The 22,731-nt window shown below is 34.0% G+C and overlaps 1 protein-coding gene across 1 annotated transcript; it reads right to left on the reverse strand.

Moving 5' to 3' along the window:
- Positions 1–8,852: 8,852 nt before the first annotated feature.
- LOC145801877 (uncharacterized) lies at positions 8,853–21,000 on the reverse strand. The gene is made up of 4 exons (XM_082893661.1): positions 20,584–21,000; positions 20,307–20,438; positions 20,002–20,198; positions 8,853–9,233 (listed from the first exon to the last, which is right to left on the reverse strand). Exons 1-3 carry the CDS (start codon positions 20,872–20,874, stop codon positions 20,007–20,009), a joined length of 615 nt encoding a protein of 204 aa, XP_082749787.1. The 5' UTR covers positions 20,875–21,000; the 3' UTR covers positions 8,853–9,233; positions 20,002–20,006.
- Between the last annotated feature and the right edge of the window lie 1,731 nt (positions 21,001–22,731).

The following is a 22,731-nucleotide window of genomic DNA, read 5'->3' on the forward strand; positions in this document are numbered from 1 at the left end:
TTGTTGTGTAACAGTTAAAATTAAAGTGTGTCATGATGATGGAATTTATGGAAAAAAGTGTTACTATTAAATTTTATAATAATCTAATTTTTTATGATAATATTTATGTAAAGCCGTTATATCTTGTATATTTTAAAGGTCTTAAATTTTGTAAACTTTTACAGCTTGATAGACATCTAACTGTGAAACGAATTATGAATACTTAAGTGTCGTTTGGTAACACTTACGTTTTCTGTTTTCTGTTTTCTGTTTATATTTACAAAAATTTTAAAAACTCAAATAAAAACTTGTTTGGTAAAATTTTTGATTTATAAATCAGTGATCTCAGATTATAAATTTGGCCAAAAAATGAAAACACAAAAAATGTGTTTCCATTTTGAGTTTTCAGTTTTTTTTTTTACCACCCAACACTAGCCACCACCCGCCACAATTTTCCACCACCGTCTTCCGCCACCACCACCCACCACCCACCCCCCACCACCACTCACCAGCCACCTGCCACCACCACCCGCCACCCGCCACCACCCACCTGCCACCGACTCGCCACCACCATCCACCCCTCGCCACCACCATCCAGTCCTCGCCACCACCACCCACCAGCCACCCACCACCACCTACTAGCCACCTGCCACCCACTCGCCACCACCATCCACCCTTTGCCACCACCACCCACCACCCACCACCCACCTGCCATCCACCCGCCACTACCATCCACCGCCCGCCACCACCACCCGCCACCTACTTGCCACCACCACTCACCACCCACCTGCCACCACCACCCACCTGCCACCCACTCGCTACCACCCACCACTACTACCACCACCACCCACTTGCTACCACCTACCACCGTCACCCACCCACCCACCACCACCAGCACCACTCGCCACCACCACCACCACTCGCCACCACCCGCCGCCGCCGCCACCACCACCACCACCACCCCCTATTGACTACCACCCATCACTCGCCACCGTCACCCACTCACTCACCATCACAACCCACCACCCATCCGCCACCCACTTGCCACCACCACCCACTCGCTACCACCCACCACCGGCCACCGTCACCCACCCACCCACCACCACCACCCGCTACCTACCCGCCACCACCATCCGCCACCCGCCTGCCACCACCACCCACCACCCGCCACCACCACCACCCACTCGCTACCACCCACCACCCGCCACCGTCACCCACCCACCCACCACCACCACCCGTTACCTACCCGCTACCAGCAGCCGCCATCCGCCACCCACCTGCCACCATCACGCACCACCCGCTACCACCACCACCACCACCTACTTGCTACCACCCACCACCCGCCACCGTCACCCACCCACCCACCCACCACCACCACCACCACCCACCCGCCACCACCTACCACCCACCGTCATCACTTTCCACCACCGTCTTCCGCCGCCACTTGCTGCCACTTGCCGCCACTTGCTGCCACTTGCTATTTCTTACTCTTTTTTATATTTTTAAATTTTTTTAAACATTTTGTCAATTACCAAACGCGTTTGTAGTTTATGTTTTTCTAAAAATAAACAAAAAATAAACAAAAACCAGTTTATAAAATTTTTGTAAATATAAACTAAAAACGTAAACGTTACCAAACACGCAAACTTTGGTTATGAGCATTGTTATGGGAAATAAGGAAAAATGTTAAAAATTCAATTATTAAAATAATTAAACCATTCTGTTTAAAAATAGTAATGATAAATAGTCATGTCATAAAATAGAACATATTTTATGTTAAGGAAAATAGCTTTTACCTTAATATTAGTTTATGTTATATTACTAGTGTTAATATTTGTTATGTTTTGAATTTTGGTGTCACGGAGTGTTACTATTAGGGGGGGAAATATTCAATGGTATTTAGTATGATATTTATCTCTTGTTTGTCATAACAGTTTACAATGCCTATAACATGTCATTTATTTGTAAATTGAATTTTTTTTTTTTTGGGGGGGGTGGAGGGGGGACTATATTTGTAAATTGATTGGCCTCATATGTTTATATTCATTTCCTACATGGAGAGTTACAAAGCATTTGTATCTATTGCATTAATTGGTCCTGATATATATCATTTGAATATTGATGGTTATGGGAGTTTTAAAAGTTTGAAAAATGCGGGATAAATTTAATTATGTTATTTGAGCAAGTTACATAATTATAATTGCTGTCAGAGTTCTTTTTCCCTTTAAATTATTATTATTATTTTTTTTTTTTTTAAAAAAGGATTGGAATGTGATGAATGAAATTATTTGTATGTTTACAAATTCTTATTTTGAGATTGGTTTATTCTAAGCACTAGTAAAATGTTAATCTTGCATCATTATGTAGTATAATTTTATTGATTGATTTCAAAAAGGGAAAAGAGTTGTTGTTATATAAATTAATAATTTTATTTTAAAATGGGGATTGCAATGTGGGGGAAAAAAATATTTTGAACAGTTAGTTTTGAGCTTGATGGATGTTTGTATTTTTCACTTTGAAACCATTCTCATTAGTTGTGGTAAACTGAATTCATGAGTTACAAATATTTTAGTGTTTTTATATTTCATAAAATTACATGATTTAATATAATGTGTGATTGTGTATTCATGGGTTTTAATTCATTATAACAGTTAGCCGTTTAATATGCCTATTGCTTGAATTAATTGTCTCAAGCCTTATTGGTGGAAAATATTTTGGGTTGGAATGTAGTGGTAAAAATTATTTTGTTCAATATCCATATGAAACAATTTCTTTTAATATGTCTTATTGAACTACATTTAACTTTTATAATGTTAAGAAGTTAATTCTATGTGTGGGAAATGGTTTTGAATTATTACACCATTAATCTTGGTTTTATAATTTTTAGTTAGAGTTTATTTAAAATAAAAGTGAGCCCACTTTTGCATGCTCATAAAAAGGTTTTCATGATGTGTTTGCAAGAATCTTATATATTAGTTTGGATGTTCTTGATCAATATTCTTTTAGATTTTTATTTTATTTATTTGTATTTTATGACTAATCTATGGCTGATTGATGAATTGTTGTTAAATAATTAAATGATGAATTATAAATGTTCCGTAACTTTTGGTCATTGAGTGTAGGTTTGCATCTCGTTCGTTGTTCACAAATTATTAGTTACAGAAAATGTTCAATATATATATTTCATGCTTACCATCTAGCCTTGTAGTAAGAAATTTCATGCTTACCATCTAGCCTTGTAGTAAGAATTGTTAAAGTTGAGATTTTGTTAAAATTCTTATAAGTCTTTGGGAAGATTGCTAATGTGAAGTTAACGCTCTGTTTAGTAGAGTTTTAGAACGTTAGTTTCAGACTTTGATTTGTACACCGTGTTTGTTTATGGTTTTTAAAAATTAATTCCACTCATTTTTGAAAACTCTGTCTAAGGCGGAAAAATTTGGGCTAACCGGTCGTCCAGCCGGACCGGAACAGTGCATTTCTTCCTCTTTTTTTTTTTTTTTTTTTTTTTTGCAATTGACGCATGTTAATTTTTATATATTCAATAAAAATTATTTTCCAAACTTTTAAAAAAAAAAATTATGAGTTTTGAATAAAATTTTGAGTTGTATGTTTGGTTATGAGTTGTAAGTTTTTGTATCAAATATCATATGCCACATCAAAAATTCCCCACTCAATTCAAAACTCTTTTCAAAACTCATTCACCGAACAAATTTTTCACACTCAAATTATAATTCCGAAACTCACAAACTCAAAATACAACTCTATTCTTAAATTATATTTAGAAAACTCTACCAAACGCAACCTAAATCTTTATATGTATAGTTGATTAGTGCTTACTTTGTGAAAGTTTAACTTTTTCAAATGTTTAAAAATAATTCAAACTAAATGTTTAAAATTGGTACAAAAAATGTGAAAATATGGGGGTTCTATGTAATTATTTTCACACTTTAGTTGTTCTTATTTTATGTTACTGTCTACAAATATTAAAAGATAAATATAATTGAAATCTGGATTAATTTGAGGTTTTGGAAATTTTTTTGTTGAGGAAATGGTGTGGAGAATTTTAAAAGTAAGAAATATTCTGAAATTATTTTGCTTATATAACTGAAGTTTTTATTTTTCAAAATTTATGTTCAAACTCAAAAGGAAAAGGAAAATGAGATGACTATATCCAAAAGGACTATAATACTCTTGGGCCATGTTTGTTTGGGCGGATTGGATTAGGTTAGATTAGCATTTCCATGACTAATAGTCCTAGGACTACGAATCTCTTTGAATTGTGTATCCTATCCTATGTTTGGATTGAGGTAGGATTATAAAGAAAGACTAATAGTCCAGACTTTGACTTAATCCTCCAATTTATATCTCATCCCCCTCTGTGGGATTAAATAGTCCATCATATATGGGATACCATATCCGGATGGATTGTTAGTCCATACTTCAATTGTTTAACCAAACATCAAATTAATAATTTTATTGGACTATTAGTCCAATTCCAAGCTCATGTCTACCCAAACAAACATGACCTTGTTGTGTGATACGAAAATTTGAAATGTGAAGTGTTTGTGAGATTATACTAATATCTGTGTTTTGAAGAATTCTCATATGTGTATTATGTAAAAACTAGGTCCTATATTTGAATGTTTATTTTGGTTGAAACAAATTTTATAATTTTGAAAGTCTAGTGTGTATTTAGTTTGCTATGTTTTGAAAATGAATTATTTATTATTGTTCAAAGGTCCTTGACTTAAGGAGAAAGTTATAAAACTGGTTAAAGATTTTTATCACAATCAACTGGCATGAAGATTATATATGTTGTCAATGTGTTGTATATGAGTATAATTGATATTTGAGAGGCTACACTAACATTGTTTGTTGAAGTGTGTGTTTGAAAATTTTATAGCTATATAAAGATAAACAGAGGAATGCTGCAATGGAAAATGCTTAATAATTATATACTTCATGAGATGGAGAAATACATTGTTGATCAAAAAATCAAAAAAAAAAATGCCTTTGGCCTAGCGTTGAGGCTAGATCTGTTATTTGTCCGTTAGGAAGTCACCTAGGGAGGTAACCCATCTTCCGTGATTAGAGATCCCATGAAAGAAGTTCAATGAGTAAAAACAATTCATATAGCATGACTTGATTCTAGTACTTATTTTTTAGGAGACACCATATTAAGGTTGATCTCCTACTCATCCCTAAGATAGTAATGCTGAATAAGTGACTGGTTAGGAAGGGTTTTACCCTGAATGAATCCAGGGAGACAATCTCCTGCAAGATGCATTCTGTCACCGTACCTTTGGAGGGTTCTACTAAGTGGGAGTTTTCGTAAGGCCGTGACTTGGAGACTTGGGCTAGTCTCTAGTAATCCCATGAGAATTAAGATCTAGCACATGGCCTTTAAGAGCCCTAACTCGCGAATTGATGTCCAACACCAGTGTTGTGTATGACAATATGAACTCTGGCTCAAAGGCTCTAGTTCAAGATATATTTCACTATGATCTTTCAGAAGAAAATTCTCAACACTAAGTGTGGTTCAAGCTTGGAAGGCTCCCACACCTATTAAACAGTATACAGTTGCCCTTACATATATATATATATATATATATTGTTTTGAATATGAAGTTTTAAAATTGTGGGGGTATTATATAAACTTTATGGTATTATTAAAAATTTTATTTTTTTTTTTATCAAAAGTGGAGGAAAGTTGGAATTTTAATAAAAATAAAATTAATTATTTCTATTTAATTTATTTGGCTGCTATTAATATTAATATTGATTTTAAACATTTCGGTTACGAAGTTATTATTAAGTTTTATTATTATAATTATGTAATGATTAAATGTTAGTTTTAATTCTTATAAGATTTTCACTTATATATATTCTAATGTTTTCTAAAGATGAAGGGTGCATAAGAATAATATATATTGAGATTTTGTTAAAGAGTGTAACTTGATCTATCTTTTATATTTTTGGATAATTATAATTCGTGACTCATTCATATCCTCCGGGTGGACGTGAACATCAGATGAGGAAGGTTGTGAGCGCTTGGGTTGTATCTTGGAGCCGTTGCACTCTGGTTCTACCTTCATGTGAGGAGGAACAACGGTTTTAGAGCAGTAACTACATTCCTCTCAATCTCATGCGCCAACTCTTTCTTACTCTATATGAATTTACTTATTTTCATATTTTATTTATCGTAAATCTCATAATCATTTTATTAATTAAATTATATTAGTGCATAACATTTTTCTAACAATGAGCCCTACAAGTTCAGACAATCCTCTCCAGTCCAAATTGAACTGAAAAGAAGCTTACCTTGAAAGAAATATTGCAAAAACCCATGACACAACTCAATTGTAAGAAAGAATGAAAAATTAAAAATAAAATAAAAAGAAACCAGAAGATCATTCTTACTCTGGTTAACTCAAAACTCAGAAATCAAAAAATGGAAGAAATAAAATCAATACAAGTAATATCTAAAACTGACAGTGGAAATATTAATGTATTGTTTGGTTTCTATAATCACATTATTGCGAAGAAATTGTTTGATAATTTTATGTGTATCAATGTGTTAGTGTATATTAGAAATCAAATATAACATGATCAAAAAAATACTCACAAAAACCATGAATAGTAAAAATTAATATTATGGAAATTCAAAGTCTAACAGATGGTGATCGAGTTTTGTGGTTGATACAATATGCTTAAGACGAAATTTCCCTCTCACTGCAATCCTCACGAGTTTGAATAGATATCCATCACCCATGATACAACAATTGAGAATCTCGCAGAAGCAGCATTTCAATTTGCGAGTTTGGCAAACCAATGTAGTGCGGTACTCTCTTGGAGAGAAGAACTTAGTGCAAAGAAGAGAAGTCGAGATGATTTCGATGCCAAATGAATGAAATGGAAGGTTGTATTTATAGACGAATTCATGGTTCTTCGAATGGCCATTGCAACTGTTTGGATGCAAGAGACACTTCTTCCATAGGAAAGCTACAATAGAACAGTAACAAACAACATGATTTTTCTCAAAACAACGTGTTTGAATCTGGATCACATCCAATTTGGTTTTGACCCAAGCAAACAAAACAATAACAAATTTATTTTTTTTAAAAAAATATGTTTAATTTAAATAAATTTTGTCTTGCAATCATGTTCAAATGATGTTTTTTAGAATCAATTTCACATTCACCTATAATTATTTTGTGCAAGCCAATACAATTAATTAAGGAACAATCATTGTCCAACACAAGAGTATCAACTCAATGTAGTGAGTAGCAACCCACGAGAAGTATATGGTTTAGAAGCTCTCGTCTAACTTTACTGTAACTAATGGCCTTCCCCACTACTATGTGCAGATCACCAAAGATGATTCCTCATCATTTTCTACCCAGTATACTATATGCCTGAGTCTCAATTAGTTTTACCCAATGATTGTACATCATTTGACATAGAAACAACCATTATGTGGAGTATGGGATCGAACAAAATATATCCAAGTATCTCACTAAAGAGATGGTGACTTGTAATTCCCATTTTGTTCACACATTTTAATTGATATAGAATAATTAAGCCTACTATTTTAGGTGGAGTCATTACATATTTTGAGTATGAAATCCATATATTTGGATCACTCATATTTTATGTATTATTCACACACTAGAAAAATAAGTGAACAAAGTTATTTTCGTAACGTGGGGAGATTTACAACCAATAAGTGACATGGTTCGCAAAATCACCTAGTTAGTATGATGGGCCACCAAGGCATTAGCTGTGGAATGTGATGATATGCCACAAGGCATGTAAACTCCAACAGATTCACCAGAATCCCTCTAGCACCTGTGCCATAGGACTCCTCTCGTAAGCCTCCAAGTGCTCCAAACACTAAAAACCTTTTCATGAGGACATCTTGATGGATCAAAAGCAAAACTTGGGCCTTCAAGGCAAAGCAAGATGGGGATCAGGAAGTAGTAAACTGCTTGGTGATAGGAGTGTTTACCGATCGATTTTTGACGGTTCAATTTGCTATTTAAACCCGTCTGCACATCTACAGTTTGAGAAAAATTAAAATCGCAATTACCCACAGTACAAATTGCAATATATGCATATAAGATTTGCAGATGAGTAGACAGTTTGCAAATTAGATTTTTCCTTTAAAAATTTATTTTGAGCTTGTTTTTCCACATTTCTAAAATATTTTTTTCAAACCTTTTCCCCTTATTTTTTACGTATTATTTTGGATCATAAAATCACATAATTCTTATAATAAAATCATTATTTTCCAAATGATATATCCCAAATAAATTATAGCCTATCTATCAAATTTACTTCCTAAAAGAAACAGACCATAAGCACAGGCGATATAAGTTAATTGACTCACATTCACTTCGCAAAAAATGTATAAGCTAAACAATATATACAAATGCGGGCAAGTGAGTGTGGATGACGTCAGGTAAAACTCACGGCCCGTCTGCAACCTACAAAACCGAAAAATCTTAACTCACATCCAACCCTAACAATTATGTGAAATCGCCAATTAGGGGCGGGCAATTCGAGTTGGGCGATTTTCACAGGTCAAATAATTCTATGCCCAGCCCTACTTGGTGGTCGTGTTGACTATTGAAGATAGGATAACACCATGCACATAACAGTTACACTACCACCAACTAAGCCTAGGGTCTGATTCTCAATCAATGCACTATATCAACAAAATACACAAAGGAGGAATTCAGTGATTTTGTTAATGTCATTCAAGCAGAAACCCCACTTTAAATTCATGTGAAAAACAAAACACCAAACAAGCCATAGGCACAGTAAACAGACATCAATCAGTTTGACACCAGCCTTCCATCACATGAAAACAATTTCTGTAGACACCTCGCACACTTTCCAATTCAACAACATGCATATCGGGCATCTCCAACGTCTAGGATGCTTTCAGCTTACGTTCTTTTACATGTTTAAATTAAAATATACCTTAGACATGCAATCTGCCTTAGTTGTTATGTCATACATTTCAATAATAAAACAAAGCATCATGCGATGTCATTGTTCTACAAATATTAGTTTAGATATCAGTTTAGAATATCAGTCTAGACATATACTAAATCAAGTAACATAATTGTCAATATCCACCACATGTACAAAGATTCTAATATTAGATTCATTTTGTTCACAGTAACACACTTCCAACTGCCCACTGGGACACCATGTGCATATTACCTTCGTGAAATCTTCAACCACACCTGTGAGTAACCAAAATATACGATCAGTACTCAAATTATACGATCAGTACTCAAATAGAAGCATCTAAAGCAACCACTTATTCGCCAATGTTGATTACAAAAAACACTTTTATAGATGTTCAGCTTTCTATGTGATCAAAACAAATATGAGAGTACTTGCAACCTCAACTCTTATGTTGTGTTTGGATCATAGATTTGCATAAAAATTTGGAAAGGGAAACAAAAATGTAAGGGAAATGTGAATAAAATATAAATTAAATTTTTTATCCATTTCCCTCGCATTTTCTTTTTCCTTTCCAAATCCCTACCTAAATTGATGATCCAAACACAGAGTTAGTGTTCAGTAATTGCTTCAACCTACTCTAAAGTTCCAAGTTATTAGTCTAGATTTTATTCAACACATGGTACAACATAGTGCAGTCGTTTGTTTAGACTATGGCCCTATAGGTAACCCATTATACAATTCAGACAATTTTCACCATTTAGCATACAAATTGGTGCTCTCTCTCTCAGAATTTAATCATTTGAAGTTTTATCAACTTTTACTCACCCATCTCAATATTTTCAGCTCTGAAACCATGTCAGAGGATGGGTGGCTAAGATAAATCTAGAATATTTTGCACCCAAGGAGGATGGGGAAAATAAGGCTACTCCACCCTCATGTGTCTAGGTAGATGGATGGAATGATTGCCTGGTGGGTTACTTTGTTAATAAGAAGTTATGCTTTTGTTAACTCTATTGCCAAAAAACTATGGGGGAAGAGTGGTTACTTTATTAATAAGAAGTTATCTTTTTGTTGTTAACTCTATTGCCAAAAACTGTGGGGCGAGAATGGACTGATTCATGTTATGTCTAATGAAAAGTGTTTCTTCTTCTTTCGATTCAGTTTTGAAAGGGAAGCCATAGCATTTTGGAGGGAAGCTAATGGTCCTGAAGTGGTGGGACTACAGACTTAACTTGTGAAAGGAAAGTCTAATAAAATTTCCTCACTGGGCTAAATTCTTCAACGCCCCCTTCGAATATTGGAATGAGCAAGGGTTAAGCCACATTGCAAGCATTATTCAAATTCTAGCTGAATCACAAAAGAGAATTACTTTTGCCAAAATCTCTGTTCAGATTGAAGTGGGTAGGGAACTGGTGGAAAACTTTCACCTGGACAATAGGAATGAGAATTTTGAAGGGGTCAAAGTGCACCAATGGGTGCTCAACCAGTCTTTGGTTTATGCTGTACTCAGGAATGACTGGGGAAAGAAACCGAAAGTAGAATGGAGGCAAGTACAGAAGCCATAGGGGAGGCCACAGCCAATGATGATCATAATGCCCAAAATGTGGGCAAAGGTGACCTAATTCCAAGAATAAAGAGCAACCATTGGAGCAATCAAAACTCAACCTAGGATGTAGCCAATTCGTTAAATGGGGAACATTATCATGAGGTAGGTTTTGATCAAGACCAACCTATCCATACCATACAGGTGATACCAGGTGATTCAAACTGTGAAGTCTAGCAAATACTTTTGACAACCTGGAGATGTAGGAAGCTAATAACAAGACCCCAGGCCCATCTGTTCCAAATAAAAAGAAATGGGGAAGGCTTTATCTTCAGCCTATAACAATAAGAGTAAGAATGGGAAGGAAAGCTGACAGTAGCATAACATTAGTAGATACATACACCACAAATAAACTTGAATTCCTGGTTGGTATAAATGGAACACCAACTAGAGATATTTATTAACAAGTAATACAAACAAATGATTTTTAAGAACTAAGTAAACATTATGTTATTAAAACAAGTTACACATGAGAAATTGTGTAAATGTTCTGCATTGAAGTTATAGTATACAATAGTTCTTCATCACAATATATATAGACACATACATGCATATAAACATGCAAGAAAGAATGAAAATGAAAATTAACATACTCATAATGAACTCTTTCTAATTGCACTTAAAGCTACTCAGATCTAAAGTTTTATCTACTGATTACGTAATGACTCAGCTTATTTATTTTTGTTTTTAATACTTTCGTCCTTTGGTTTGCTAATATCAGTTCAGGATATTGCTCAACATGCAGCGGTCATCTGCTTTTCTTCTTTCTATATGGGACAAACGGTCAAGAACAATAAAACTTCAAATACTACTTTTTCAACACTAGTAGAAATATAAAACATCCCTATTTGCTTGATCAACTATGGATAGATAAAATAAAAATAATCGTCCTGTGAGGCTGGGACTCATAAAATTTGTTCACTTAACATCTCAAAAAACTGTTGATGTAATCATTTGCAATTTTGCAATTTGGATGCATATCCAAAGAGGTATAGAATTAATGATAATCTGTGTATCCCACCAAAAATGAAATTAAAAGAAATATATTAGAAGCTTCAACTAAACTCAGCATTGTTGAAACAGACGAAAAGAAGGAAGACAAAAAACAATTTGAAGTTGCATTGTGTAATTAAAATGCATACATGTTAAGAATCTGAAGCATAAGATCAAAAAGGCAATGCAGGGCATTGCATTAACATGAAACAATGATCCATTTGAAACCATTTATCAAAAAAAAAAAAATTGATCCATTTGAAACCAAAAATAATATGGATGTGCCGAAGAAAAAAGACAAAAAGGTATCATTAGTGCTAGAAAACTATAAATTAATTGTCAACAAAAAATCATCGTGCTTATCGTAGCACATGAATTAACCATTCACACACTTAGCTCATTCTCTCTCAAAGATGGGAAAGCTCCTGGCCTCAATGGAAAGCTCCTGGCCACTGATTATGCCTAGTGGCATCACAACCACTAGGCATAATCAGTGGCCAGCACGTTGCCATGAACTGGAAGAGATTACCCGAATATGTTGTATGCAATCATTCAATAAAATGGCCAGTGAGTCGAAACAGCCGAAAAATCCAGTAATGTACTGCTGTTTGTGTTTGTGTTTGTGTTTGTGTCAGCGTCAGCCATTGTCTTTCTCTTCCAAAGCTGAAGAAGTGAAGCTTCTACAAACTCTCACTAAGTTCTCTATGCTGTGAATATTTTAGTATGTATATATACATGAACTACCTTTCTATGGTGAAGTGGCTCTCTGCATATCTCAAGAAAAGGAATGTTTTGAATTTAATAATGGGGGTAAATTCACAAAATGGGGAACAGAAAGGGATAAAAGTGTACCAATGGGTGCCCACAGCCAATGATGATCCTAATGCCCAAAATGTGAGCAAAGATGACCTAATTCCCAGAATAAAGAGCAACCGTCGGAGCAAGGACAAAAATTACACAGGATATGGGCAATTCGTTAAATGGGGAACATTATCATGAGGTAGGCTTTGATCAAGACCAACCTATCTGTACCATACAGGTGATACCATCCTTTATGGGGGGCAACTCAAACAGCTGTGGAGTTCATCAAATACTTTTGACAACCTGGAGATAGAGGAAGCTAATAACAGGACCCCAAGCCATCTAATCCAGATAAAAAAATAAAAAGTGGGGAAGGCTAAAAATGAAAGGGCGGCTTCCTTAATTTCTCTATACATTAGAAGCAAATCAAGGATCATATTATTCAAAGGAATAAAATGTATCTTTATTTCGGGCTCTTGGGAAATAAAGTCAGAAGTGTTAATAAGGATATGGTCTTCGAATCTATGAATGGAAGCTGGGGAATGTTGTCCAATTACAATGATCCACTTTGTAAAGGATATGGATCCTATGGAATCAAGATATGCTGAATGTAATGTGCATTAGTACAAATGACCAGGCTATTCATTGTCATGTTAGAGCCAGAAGAAAATGGACTGCTAAGTTTCTGCCATGTATTGTGATAACGCTCCCCAAAACAGACTGGACATTGAAGCTATGGCCAGGCTATTCAACCAGCAGCCATGGCTGGTCTGTGGGGCTCTGTTAAATGGACCAGGTACATGCACGACTGCAATGACTGATTTGTGAGTGCTGAGTTTGATGATCTTAAATATTGAGGTATGCAGTTCACACAGACAAATGGTCAGGTGCTTCGAGAGATTGATAAACCTCTCATCAATGAGGCTTGGACCATGAAATGAGGCAGAATTCCTGACTGCAGGAATATCTGACCATAGCCCTATCTTGGTTAAAGTTCTGTCTGCCCCTATTAAGCAAAAGAAGCCCTTCAAATTTTTTTATTGTTGGGCTGACCACCCTGAATTCTTGAATCTTGTTGCCAGGGTTTGGAGAAATCATGTTCGGGGCACTCCCATGTTTTGTCTATGCCAGAAGTTGAAAATGCAAAGTTGAAGTTGAAGAAGCTGTGCCAATCTAACTATAGTGACATCACAAAAAAGGTGGACAGGAGGAAGTAAGATCTCAATTGGAAGCAGTCAAGAAAAGTCTTAATAGTAACCCTGAAGTCTTGAGTGTCTATTACTGATGCCAAGGAAATGCTAAGATCATTACTTATTTTCAGAACTTGCTAGGCCATAAGGGAGGTGGTACTATGGTATGCATAGAAGATATGAACTTGGACTATAGTGATCAATTAAATGATGCTCAGAAGAAACAAAACAAGGCCGTTACTGTTGAAGGGATTAGAGAAACCTTGTTCTCTCAAAGATGGGAAAGCTCATGGCCCCGATGACCATAATGTCATGTTCTTCAAGAAAGCTTGGCCTGTAAATTTAAGGATGTGCTTTCCTCTATTACATCTTTCCTTTATTTTTCTTAATTCTGGTGCTATCTTGAAAGAAATGAACTCTACTCTCACTGCTTGGTTCTTGGGGTCCCTAATCTATGAAGCATGAATACTTCGACGAACATGTCGTACCGGTAATGGGTACTGGTACTTTTCATGGTACTTCTAGATACGCACACACGTATGCAAATTTTTCCTTCTTAATTTTTGGCTTACCCTAGACACCAAGTATATTCCCATGTGTAAGCTGGAATAGTATTTTCTTCTATACAAAGGTAAAGTTAGTCTCATTGGACTTACTTTTTTATGCTTAGCATGATTTTAAAATTAAGCAATAGCATATAAATTATTTAATAAATATAGTAACACTTAGTTTTGGTTTATACTTTACTTTTGGCATTAAAGATGAATTGTAGGTCGGATCTTAACAAACTATACCATTTAACTAATTTTTGCATTACTTCAAATTAAAAATAACTAATTTTTTACGAACATACCCAGACGTACCCATACCTTACTTTTTTAAAATTTTATCATATCAACATACCCATATTGTACCTATACTAGTACACGTGCTTCATAGTCCCTAATCCTACCCTCTAAAAGTGTATCTTCAAGATCTTCGCTAACATATTGAAGTCCCATCTCCCTTTAGTTATTGATCAAGCCCAATCAGCCTTTGTTTTTGAAATTAGAATTATGGACAATATTCGAACTCAATTCATATTCTACACACATATTTTCTGTCACAGAAATGTAATGAATTGATCAATTACCACATAGTTCCATTAGCACCACAACCAATAGGCATAATCGGTGAACCCCAAGGGGTTGGCCTGGTGGCAAGGCCTTGAGTCTTTGAGGTGTGCTCCCTCCAAGGTTCAAGGCTCGAAACCTTTTCAGTGCTAACCGAATATGTTGTATGCAATCATTCAATGAAATGGCAACAATGAGTCGAAACCTTAGTTGCACGAAGCGGGAGCGGAAGCAGGGGCGGGGGTGGGAGCGGGAGCGAGGAATCGTGAGCCGATAAAAGTTTCTTAGGTTGGGAGCGTCTCGGGGAGCGGTAATATGTATATATATATATATATTAATGCACATTAGAAGTTTTTTTATAAATATTTTTATTTTAATATGCATTAATTATTTTATTTATTTATTTATTATATTTTTTAAATAATATATTATTGTTAATTTATTTTTTTATTTTTAATTGATATATATTATAAATAAAAAATTATAATAAATAAGGAATAATAAATTATGTTAAAATAAATAAGGGCAAATTACATATACCTCCCTCGAGATTTAGCTAAATTACAGATATCCCCTGAGATTTCGTAAATTACAGATACCCCCTGAGGTTTATATTTTCATAACAAATTGCCCCCTGAAGTTTATATTTTCATAACAATTTGTCCCCTAATTTGTTATGCAAATAGTACCTTCAGGGGGTATCTGTAATTTCTCAAACCTCAGGGGGTATCTGTAATTTTGCTAAACCTCGAGGGGGTATATGTAATTTGCCCAATAAATAAAACGAAAAATTAAATATTTTATTTTATAATTTTTTTAATTATATATGGTTTAATTAGATTTCTTTTAAATAATTGGATGATTTATTTTATTTATTATATGTTAAAAAGTTAAGAAATAATAATTTACAAAAATTATTATTATATATGATATTTTAAGAAATAATAATTAAATATTTTATTATATATGGTAAAAATTATAATTTATAAATTTTATTACATATATAATATATGATAAATTATATTTATTATATATATTATATATGATATATGATATATAATATATATATATATATATGTATAATTATATGATCAATTAAACATAGAGACGAAGAGAGAGAGCGAAGAGAACAACGAACAGAGATGAAAAGGGAGAGAAGCAGAGACGAAGAGATAGAGAGAGAAGCACATAGACGAGAAAGAGAGAGACGAAGACGATCGAGAGAGTGACGAAGATGATCAAAGCCCTCAGAGACGAAGAAGATTGTGATCGATAGTGAGAGAAGAGAGTGACGAAGGCAATCAAAGCCCTAATCTCAACACTGATCCACTGTAAGTTCTCTCAACAACCCTTCTTCTTTCTCCTCTCATGTCGACGTCGAAGGCTAGGGTTTCTCTCTCTCTCTCTCTCTCTCTCTCTCTCTCTCTCTCTCCTTTACGATCTCATCTTGAACTGAATCGCGTTTCTCTCTCCACAGAAACGCGATTCTTACACGTTTCTTTCTAGGAATCGCGGAATCGCGATTCTGAGAATCGCGAATCGCCACCTAGTTGCATGATTCTTGCAACTAAGGTCGAAACAGCTGAAAAATCCAACAATGCACTTCCGTTTGTGTTAGCGTTATGCGTTATCCATTGTCTCTCTCTTCGAAAGCTAAAGAAGTGAAGCTTCTAAAAACTCTCTCACTGTAATATATGTTCTCTATGTTGTGAATATTTTTTTATGTATATAAAGAAACTACCTTTCTATGGTAAGGTGGCTCTCTGCATACTCAAAGAAGAAGGGGATGTTTTAAATTTAATGGAGGCAAATTCACAAAATTTTTCAAAAAAATAGCAATAACATCAATTGAGGCCAAGGCTATGAATCTTGTAGACTGTAGTATTGTTTTTACTATTGGTACCATGCATATCGCTACCATTATGTTTTCTTGATTACCATTTTTGGATTTATCACTATAAGTTCTAAAATTTATCATGTAAAAACCGTATTTATTTATTTATTTATAAATGTGGCATTTTTTTCAATGTAATTTGTATGCTTGAAGAACATGTAACATTTTTACCATCTAATCATTCTTATTCTAATCATTATTTTAGAAATTCTCATAATTTTTTTAATCTTTCGTATTGTTGAGCATGCATACACCTGCAAGAGATGAACATGAAACAAAATTAAACCTTTTGTTTAACACATTTTAATCGGTACAACACACTTAAATAAAACAAGTCTTGATACTTTCCACTAGTTTTCCCTGTCCTACAGTTCTTCCTAAGATGTTAAAGCAGCTTCAAACCTAAATGACATTCATTCTCTATCTATCTATCTACATGTGTCTAAAGTATATTGAGAAGACAAACATAAAGAACAGATGTAAGCTTTGACGACGATGGTGGGGCATGTTACAGCTTGACCTTACAATACAAATTCGCAGTCGTTGGTGATGGATAGCTACTGGCATCACCAACACTTCTCAATTCTTAGGGCTTCTTTGTAAGAACTATGAATATAACATGTATGCGCCAGAAGGAACTAGTACAAAACGGCACAGCTGGACTATGCTAAAAATTGCCAAGATAGCTGAAAACAATCCAATAACTTAACCAGCACTGGATCGAAGGTCTTCTATATTGTTTTTTCTAGTGTAACAATACATTTCGAACAGTATAGGCTGGCACAGTACAAGATTCACAACCTTGGTTATGGGTAATAAATTGCTAACCATAAGGGAGAGTTTTAATAATTGCTTCATAGTTTAAACTTTTAAGTAGTCGTGTGATAAAAATGGAATTGTTTAAAATATTGATTTTTTTGGATAATTTGGGGAAAACAAAATTCTACACAACTTCAAATTGAGGGGAACACCAAATATTGTTCTCCCTTTAAATATTAGTATAAATAAATTAATAATGCTTTTGATAAAAAGTAAAGCCATTGTCTTTATCAATAAAATTCAAAAAAAATCCCACCATATTTAAAATTAACATAACCTTTATGATCCTAAAGTCATATTATATCATCCTACAATCAAATGATGCTCAGTCCATGCCAATACATATAGAGAACTAATTCTGGTGGCAAATAGATCGTTTGATAATGTTGTCAATTTTCTGTTTCCTATTAACATAAAATAGGAACTTTTTTTTTTTGTGTGTAAAAAACATAGAAAGGTGTACACAATTACTTTGAAAACAAATAAAAACAAAAGCAAAGACACATTCTCGATGAGTTACTGAAGGTGAAGGCCGCCGGCAGAGGGTGGCCAGAGGTGAATGAAAAGTGCCGTTGGAGATCACGGGGGTTGCTGAAAGGTGGCTGGAGGTCAAAAGGGGGAACGGACAGCGGCCTTGGGTCTCAACGGGAGAATAGCCAGCCCCTAGAAGTGGTGGATAAGGGGGGGTTGGCAGGGGAGAGAGGCTAGGAAGCATGGATACGGATACATGATACGGCGATATGGATACGGTGATACGCCAAAATCTAAAAAAGTAGGTTACAGATACAACGGAGATACGTTCGTAAAAATTTAAAAAAAAAAAAATCATTTTTTATAATTTTAATAATGTAATATGCATGAAAATAAAACTTAAAGCAAATTAATAAAACAAGATAGGGATTCATATCAAGCTAAAAGTATTCAAACAATCATAAAACATCCAAAAGTAAAAACAAAAGCAAATGCAAATTAAAATTAAACATCATCTTTACATGCCAGCACTAAAAAAAGAACGAGAGCAAAGACAAGAAATGTGAGAGAGTGAGAGAGAAGTAAGAGAGACAATAAGGATCAAGGTTGTTAAAATCGAGATTCTACGTTGGATCGTTGAAAGTGTTTATAGGATCGGATCGAGGATCGTAAGATCCTACCGTACATAATAATTTAATTTAAATAAATATTTCTTAAAAAGTATACACAAAATGAGCCTATATTCTATTAAAAAAAAGTGAAGATATTGTGAAACATATAATACTCCGTGTAAAATGTACATATAATATTATACAATAGAAAACTCGATAGTAAAAATTTTGTATTTCATCAAAAAAGAAGGTGAAGAAAAATTCTATAACAAAATACTTTACAATCTACAATAATGCATAAAAAGTTAAGAAAAAATATTTTAACAAAGTTGGATATGAAAATAGAAGAACTCAAAAAACAACTTAACCGAATGATAAAGTTTGTCGTTAACATCCTTAGTGGAGCGGATTCGAGTCACAAAAATAATCTCTCCAAAAATTGAAAAAAAGTTGCAATCATCTTACCCTTCTTAGACTCCGCTACAGCTAAGTTTATTTTTCCGATTAGTTAATTTTGTTAAATTACTGCAATATTTAAATGTTTGTTTCCTATTTTGTTTTTCTTAGTCTATTTGATTCAATATTATTTAATTTTCATTATTTATTTTGACCGCATAAATTGGATTTAGACAACAAACATAAAATTTACAATAAAATGTCATACAATACAAAATAAGGCTTGTAAATTGGATCGGATAGGATCGGATTGGATCGGGATTTCATGATCCTATAAGATCTCATTACTAGGATCGAAAGATCCTACCTATAAGGAATGTTTTACACAATCCGGATCGATTGTATTCAAATGGATCGTAAGATCGTAGGATCATAAAATCCAGATCGGGATTCTGATAACTATGATAAGAATACATCAATTTGACAAATTCTATTACTTTAACTATCACTATATTCCTCTTATCAAAGAACTAAACAAAGCATTAGAAGTAATATGTGACTTCGAGTATCCGATACTTCAAAATTAAGTATCCGATACTCCAAAATTAATAAAAAAATTAACTAAGAAGTATTCAATATGTATCCGCGAGTATCTAAGGAGTATTGGTATCTGATAAGTATGGATACGTCTCCTTTTTTTACGTATCCGTGCTTCGTAGGAGAGAGGAGAGAATGAAAACTCATTTTCAAGACAAATGAAAACACCCTTTTTTTTATTACAATTTTTGAAATTTTGAAATCAATTCAATATTTTTGGAAACAAAAACAGTATACCAAATAAATTTTCCATTTCCCATTTTCAAAAAAATGAAAACAAAACCAGTAATTAGAATGTATAGATATAAGAATGTTTCAAGAAATCAAAACCCTGTGAGCTGCAAATTGTTATCTGGCTTCTATAAGTACACTTACTAAACATCATCAAATAAGCATAGGAATAATACGCCACTAAAGCAAACAAAACTTGATATCAACATGAAAAATACTTCATATAAAATCAAAAAATAAATGCCAATAGAGAAGGCATAGAAAGCTGTCACACCAAGAAGCATCAATACTTAGGTATTAAGCATACACTATGTAGTTAATTTACCTTGACTAAGTGCTAATTTTCAGCCTACTAATTAGTACGTCAGTATGGCCGATCCCATCCCAAACGCAAGCTTCAAATTCCATAGTACCACCATCAACAGCATCAGCATCCTTAACATCAAAGGTAATATAATACTTAAACCCAGCACACAAACCCACGTTTGCCTTCACAACCTTCACAAACTCCAGCTTCTTAAACTGCACACATATTTTCCGACATATATTATGAACAACAAAGGCTAATTCTCAAACCAAACAAACAAACAAAACAATGAAAAAAAACTTTAATTGAATAAAGAAATACACCTCTTTGTCATTGTATTGCTTGAGCGCTAATTCCGAAAAAGTTTTGAGATCGTCGGCAATCTCATCCAGGTTAAAAACCGGCTCTGTTCCACCAAACCCAAACGAGCGTGGGAAGTACATGACATCAAAGCCCTGTATATGTATATGTATTGTAAGCCCACAAATTCTATTACATTACAACAATAATAATATAAAATATATATTTATATATAAAATAAAAATTTGTAAATAGAATTTTGAAGAAAATAGAGACAAATGAAAGAGGGAATATACATACATCACTTTGGGTTAACTGTCTATCATACTCTTGGAATTCCTTATCAGTAAACTCATGCATTCCATCACTATCATCTTCCACATCTGAATCATCGTCGTAGTTATAGAATACGATTTTTGATCTAGGGTCTTCTTTTTCTTCTTCTGCTGATGAACAAAGCGGTGATGGTGATGGTGATGGTGATGGTGGAGATGGTGGGGAAGTGTAACCCTCGCACCTTTGCTTCTTCGCCGGTGAATCTCTAATCTCCCATTTGGAATCGTTCCTTTCGATGCGCAGATCGGAGGCCATACCTTCCGGCAGAGAGAAACAACACAACAATGAAAACCTAGACAGCAGACAAAAGTAACTCAACCTACCCTACCCTACGAGATAATTATAGCGTATGTGGGCCTATTTTGGAAGTCGGTAAAACGCGGGTTTTTTTGTTTTTTTTTTCTCAGAAAATATATTATTATTATTATGTAAGTGTGAAGATTTTTGTCATATTTTTTTATTTAACAATGTTAGAGGGTCACAATTTTTATGATTATAATGGTTTAAAATTGTCAAAATGACGTCATTTTTGGTGCAAAATATGCCAAAACGACGGAGTTTTGACGGTTTTGAGCCATTGTAGTCACAAAAATTGTGGCCCTCAAACATTTTCCTTTTTTATTTTTTAAAATCTCTATTTTATATTTTCAAATATTGGCTAAGTTTAGCAATCTAAAAATAATTTATTTTTTTATCTTTTTATCTTTTTTTCATCATATCACCTCTCTACTTTTCTGCACATTTTTTCGTAAAAAAACAAAAAGTGCACTTATTTAGATCATCCCAAACAACCCCTTATTATATTTTTTAAAAGTTATAAAGAGTTTATATAAATCATCTTTCTCTTTATTTTTAGAGTTATACACTTAAATCGATATATCTCATTCTGAAAGTCCTATATAAATATAAACAAATCGTCTCTCTTCTTATCAAAAAAAAAAAAAATGATCTTCTTATTTTTTATATTGATGATGATTGAACAACAAACCGATGCCATGTTTTGCTCTTCTTTTTTCGTGTGTTTTGTAATCAAGCAAGACACTTGCTCATCAGATCCTCTTTTTTCTGAGCCCTAGGCTCATTCTTGTGAATGCGTTCCGCTTTGGATCTTTCAAGATTAATTCTCATGAGAAGTAGATTTATATACCTTTCTTACTAAAAAATAATTATTCTTTTTTATTTTTTGTGCCTGCTTCTATATTGAAATACATAATATTTATAAATGTCCATCATGGATCAAATCACTGTAAATAATTTTGGTTGAATCTTAAAGTTATATGCATTAATTCGAATTTAAACAGAGGAAAACACATAAGTTTTTGAAATAGAAATTTGTACTGCATCTCAAAAGTTCGCATGTTATTTTTTATATACTTTCTTTTGTGTTAAATTATATTTTGTAACGCCCCAAAATAATTAACAATAAAACCATCCACAATATTAATAAATGGCAATACATTTTTGAATGTGATATCTTTACATTCACATGACTCAATTGTACAAAAAATGGCACACACAACTATGCATTCATAAGCCCTAATCTTGAATCTATAGCATGTGCTATAAGCAAAAAATATGCAATAAAGATTAAACAGATATCTTTATACCATAACGACTACAACTTTCCAATGCAGTACTTGGTTACAATAAAAGTGGGTCTAAGCTCAGTACAGTTAAAGCCCTAGGCTTGTACAAAAGTAATATAACAAATAACAAAAAAGAAGCCTCCAGCTCTACGTTCCTCCCAAGTTATGTTCTTAGCGGAGGCATATCATCAGTACTTAAAAATGGTTTTCCACATAGGGTGAGCCAAAACCCAGTAGAGATACTCTAACACAGTGTATTAATCTTAACAAAGTTATAAGGTGAATGCATAAGCAATACTCATGCCAAAACATTTTATATCTCTTTTCAAAAATATGCAATGCCAGGTTATATTACAATTCATGAAAACATTTCCTTTACAACAGAAAAACAGAGCAATGATTACTAGCTCTAGGAATCTCTAGGTACGTGTCTGCAAATAGGCTATACAAGCACTACCAATGCTATTTTTACCCGTACTAACTAGAAGGTGTAACGTCTCAAGATAAATACAATGACCTATCCACA

This window comes from Camellia sinensis, chromosome 11 (genome assembly GCF_055761805.1).
Source record: "Camellia sinensis isolate YWXY chromosome 11, ASM5576180v1, whole genome shotgun sequence".
Classification (NCBI taxonomy): domain Eukaryota; kingdom Viridiplantae; phylum Streptophyta; class Magnoliopsida; order Ericales; family Theaceae; genus Camellia; species Camellia sinensis.

Bases quoted from the DNA above. Each gene is read 5' to 3' on its own strand.
- LOC145801877 (XM_082893661.1), bottom strand. From the start codon at position 20,874: ATGGCCTCCGATCTGCGCATCGAAAGGAACGATTCCAAATGGGAGATT. The intron at 20,439-20,583 runs GTATGTATATTC...ATACATATACAG, and splicing joins GACAGTTAACCCAAAGTGAT to GGCTTTGATGTCATGTACTT. The intron at 20,199-20,306 runs GTGTATTTCTTT...ATATGTGTGCAG, and splicing joins AGCAATACAATGACAAAGAG to TTTAAGAAGCTGGAGTTTGT.